General features: G+C 38.7%; 1 protein-coding gene across 4 annotated transcripts in view; it reads right to left on the reverse strand.

Moving 5' to 3' along the window:
• The window catches only part of LOC107677935 (interleukin-1 receptor accessory protein-like 1-B), a 153,767-nt gene that overhangs the window by 26,697 nt on the left and 122,411 nt on the right, over positions 1–4,659 (reverse strand). For all 4 annotated transcript variants that reach the window (XM_016473012.1, XM_016473010.1, XM_016473011.1 and 1 more), the window contains exon 6: positions 1,204–1,336. In XM_016473012.1, coding sequence (XP_016328498.1) covers positions 1,204–1,336 — 133 coding nt within the window. The remainder of the gene's footprint in view (positions 1–1,203; positions 1,337–4,659) is intronic.

The following is a 4,659-nucleotide window of genomic DNA, read 5'->3' on the forward strand; positions in this document are numbered from 1 at the left end:
TTATACTTATGTGGCCCACATATCTATATTTGACATCTGGGCCAAATACTACATTTGACATCTGGCCCATGTCTTGTGTGCCGTCTTAAACCCGGTACCATCTCTGCCAAACCCGGGCCATGTTTGGCCCACATGCTGTATGCCAGTACCAGATGCATGCCAAATTTGTTTGCTGACTGGGGAGGTGATTCATGTATGCTGTATGGGGGTTATTTCATGTATGTTATATTTGCAGCAGCAATATTTCTTACATGCTCACAGCAGCATGTTGGGAAACGTGTCAATTACATGTAAGAAAGTGTCAGGAACGGTTGTATGTATTATTTGTGTAATTTTAGGGACTAAACTTACCTGAAAGCAGTGAAAACAGCAGAGAGACGGACTCTCGTTACTTGTCAGCTGAGTGAGTTTATGGCCCATTTCCATGGTAACTCCCTCTGCTCCAGTTTAAATGTGATTTGAATGCTCAACGCGCGCGCCCATTAAAACACATCAAAGTTACGCATTTACATAAATAGTACATAAAATTCAAATAAAATGTCCTTAAACTTCATCATGTATTGTTTAAGTGGATAGTAGGCCTACATCAAACTGTAAATTGAATGAGAATATGAAAGCAGTGATTACAAAAACATGCTCACAGCAGCATGTTGTGGATGTATTGGCAGTAGCAAGTTTCGATACTTGCTCTACCACAGCAGCAGCAGCGTAGCAGATCTATTCCGCCAAGACCAAATACATTAATACATTACCATGCCAATCCCTCCGAGAGTTGTCATGACAGAAATCTTTTAAAAGGAAGACATCGTCCAGATTTTCCTTCAACTGCTCACATTTGTTTAGAATATTCTGCTTTGAGTTGTAGTTCAGGTGAGCACAGATTCAGTCAGATGCTTTGACCCTGATACTTGTCACGCTGTGATTAAGACTGCATATGCCTGAACTGCATTATTAATGGAGTCAATGAAATTTAGATGGAGATTACAAGAGATTGAAGCTTGTTTGCTCATCTCCATCCCGACGGCTGAGGATTAATGGGATGCTTTTACTCAGACAGGGTTAAATCAAGTTGGATGTGGAAGATTTATGCACTTGTGCACAAACACACAACATATCATTAATTTTGTTGCACACACAAATTCAGATATGGACAGCAACTCTGATTCTTCTCAATAAATGAAAAGAAAGGATGTCATGACTTACTTAATTTCACTTTCTCTGATTCGGCTTTCGTCCAGATCCTCAATGAACTTCTCTCCCTTCATCCAGTAGATGAGAGGACTCGCGTCCCCGCTGTATCCAAAGAACGCTTGGCAGGTCAGGTTCACTGGGCTCCCTGCAAAAACACACATTACAGCAGAAGTCCATTTATGTCATCCGTGAAAACAACTTTCTCAAACTGAGCCTGGCCTGTTGACTGCTGTTTGATTTGTTCTCTCTAGAGGAACAGAAGCTGCTACAAATAGCATGAGGGAGTTTAGACCGTAATCGGATATCACTATCACCCTAAGAGTGCCTCAACATTTTTCCAAATCTATACTAGACACACAAACACTCCAGGCCTGTGACAGTTTGTAAATTCATACCGTCCTTCTGTAGATACTACACGCTTTAACATAAACACAGAGAATCTAGACCGAAGTAAATCAGTTTTTATCTCAAACTAGTGCTAATGAGAATCTCCAGTTCTGCCTGTATGTAAAAATTAATAGTCTGTGAGAGAATTAATGAGCGCAATCCTTAGATGCTGGATCAGGCTGAAATCTTGATGGGATGGCACATGCTGGAGTTTCTTCTCTGGGCCACTGGAGGTCACTGTGGTTCCATCTCTCACACAGGACAGATCAAAATGGCACAGACAGACCGTCAGAAGACATGTATTAGGGCACATTCTTCAGTCTTTTGTAGCATGGCACACAGTCTAAACCATCTGATGCACAGTGATTCAGCAGGAACAGCACTCTGAGGCTGCTGATGGTCGGCCTGTACCCGACTGGGTTTCCAATCTTCAAAACACCGTACACTGAAATTAAAGCTTGATTCATGTCTTCATCTCTCTATATATATTTATTTTAGATTTTGCTTGACACTGTATAATGAATGACTTTGTGTTTTATGTTTGTCAGTAGGGATGTAATTAAAATGTCAACCCATGATTTTGTTTAGTAAACAACTTATAATTGAAAAGTGAATACTTCCAGAAAAATATGCATACAATTTTATTTCTGAAAAGCTCCTTGAACAAAATGCCAGTATTTTAAATTAAACTGAGACTGTCAGGTATTTTTTTTTCTCCTGTCCTGATCACGGTTAGCTAAACATACCTAAAACGAACCATCCTCACTGCGCACAGAATCATTCGGTTATTCATACATGTAGCAAATGTCTGTTATAGTGCATGTGGGTGTGTTTTAGTATGCATTGGGAAATTGGAGCAAGAACGTCTTAGTTAATCGGGTCTCTATGGTGTGTTAATTGTGTTTGTCTGTGCCGGCCTCTATTCATTCACATCCAGCAGAGAGGATCATCCAGACGACAGAAAGCTGTTCTGCTCATTAAAACGCTGTTGGGAGTGATTGTGCCATCATAATGCCATAACTGACCTCCTGCGGCCAAACAAATTTAGAGAGAAAGGCAGAATGAATGAATGAATGAATGAACGAATGAATGAATGGAAAATGTCTGTATGAACGATGTTCATCTGAGCGAGTATGTTAGTAAGGACTAACCACCCAGCTAACAGGGAACATTCCCACAACTTTCAATCAGTTAGTTAGTTTAGTTTATTGTCCTTTCGGAAATTATTTTTGTATCTGTAGCAACTCTTCAGTCATCATCAACAACAATTGACAAATACAAGGCAAGGCAAGTTTATTTATATAGCACAACAAACAAACATCAACAGATTACAACACATTACAAATACAACCAGAATCAAACAACAACAGTATCACTGCCATAGATGTAAAATGAAAACTGTGATATCACAAGAATTTATTTAACAGAGCTATACTTTTATAGAGGATATAAAAGATCTTTGTGAACAGGCAGTCCGTAATAACGGTACACTATACCTTCGACCAGATGGTAACATTTTCACCATAAAGTGGATGTGATACATCCCGAAGAATTGCATGGTTTTTCCTCACAGCAATCTTACTAGCCATATTAACAATCAGTGTTGGGAAGGTTACTTTGGAAATGTAATAGGTTACAGATTACAAGTTACCCTACTTAAAATGTAATAAGTAGTGTAACTTTTCAATAATTTAATTACAAATTTTTTCTTAGTAACTGTAACCGATTACAATTACTTTTATTTTGTAATTAAATTACGTAATTCCGTTACATGTAACTAGTTACTCCCCAACACTGTTAACAATCTTATTTAGTTTGTTCTTATTGACCACAGAGTGAGAAATACCAAGCAATGCAGCTGAAAGTCAAAATAAATAAAATACTCTCCATAAATGAGTGATAGAAAAGAACCAGTATACTGTATATGTATCCACACACACAATCGTTGCAGCCCTTTCCTGTAAATAGCTCCTGTACTTGCATCCCATTTCAATTTTACATCAGTGACTGTCCCTGGACATTTATATTAATTTACTACTTCAATGCACTCACCGTTGATAGTTATTTGTTGGTGTGTATCTCAAAAATAATCTCTTTAGTTTCCCTGGTGTTTAACTGAAGGAAACTGGATTGACATCAGTCAACAAACTCATCCACACATCTACGATACTCCACTTCATCTTCAGTAATCAAACCAACAATTGTCATATCGTCTGCATACTTGAAAACTTCAGATGAGGAACCTCTACATTAATTTGTATAGAGGGTAAATAACACTGGGGAGACAGTACTTCCCTTTGGGGCCCCGGTGTTCGTAACAATAGGGGGAGACAAAGCAGAGTTTACCCTAACACACTGTAATCTATCATTATATAATATATAATATATAATATTCTTCTTTCAGTCAAGTCTCTCTCTCTTTCTCTCTCGGTCTCCCTCAATAGGAACTTTTGTCCCGGCAGATGTGAAGTCACAGCAACCAGTCGAGTAAAGACTGAATGCTGACCTGAACCTGCAAGTTGGGCAAAAGCCATTACTGAGAAAGACAGAGAGAGACAAATCATCATCCAAGTCATAACAGAGTATGTGAATTCACACATAGACTCAAATGTCGACAGCAACAGCACTAGAATCCCCGATTTAATGTTGTCTGTAACTTTCCTTCCCTTTCAGTGTGATTCAATCAGAAATACAGATCAACAGATGGAGGAAAAGCTGATTGTCAAGCCAATTCAATGGGACTTTTTTTTTTGACAGAACTGACAGATGTGGCACATCCTTTGATAGAAATACGTCAGAATGCTGTTCATAGACTTCAGTTCAGCATTCAACACAATCATCCCTCAGCAGCTCATTCACAAACTGGTCCAGCTGGGGCTCAACAAAGAATTGACAATAAAGCAGACTTGAACTTGAACTTGAACTTGAAATATGTTACCGCAACTCATATTTGTGCTTTTTTTAAAGCACCTGCAGGGAAAGATGATACTAAACATAAACAATGAACCTGCATTACTCTCAAATCAAATGGATGTCATTTAACCTGTTAACCTGCACCCCCCATTTTGGGACTCACAGCTG

This window comes from Sinocyclocheilus anshuiensis, unplaced genomic scaffold, assembly GCF_001515605.1.
Source record: "Sinocyclocheilus anshuiensis isolate Anshui unplaced genomic scaffold, SAMN03320099.WGS_v1.1 scaffold1085, whole genome shotgun sequence".
Lineage (NCBI taxonomy): Eukaryota > Metazoa > Chordata > Actinopteri > Cypriniformes > Cyprinidae > Sinocyclocheilus > Sinocyclocheilus anshuiensis.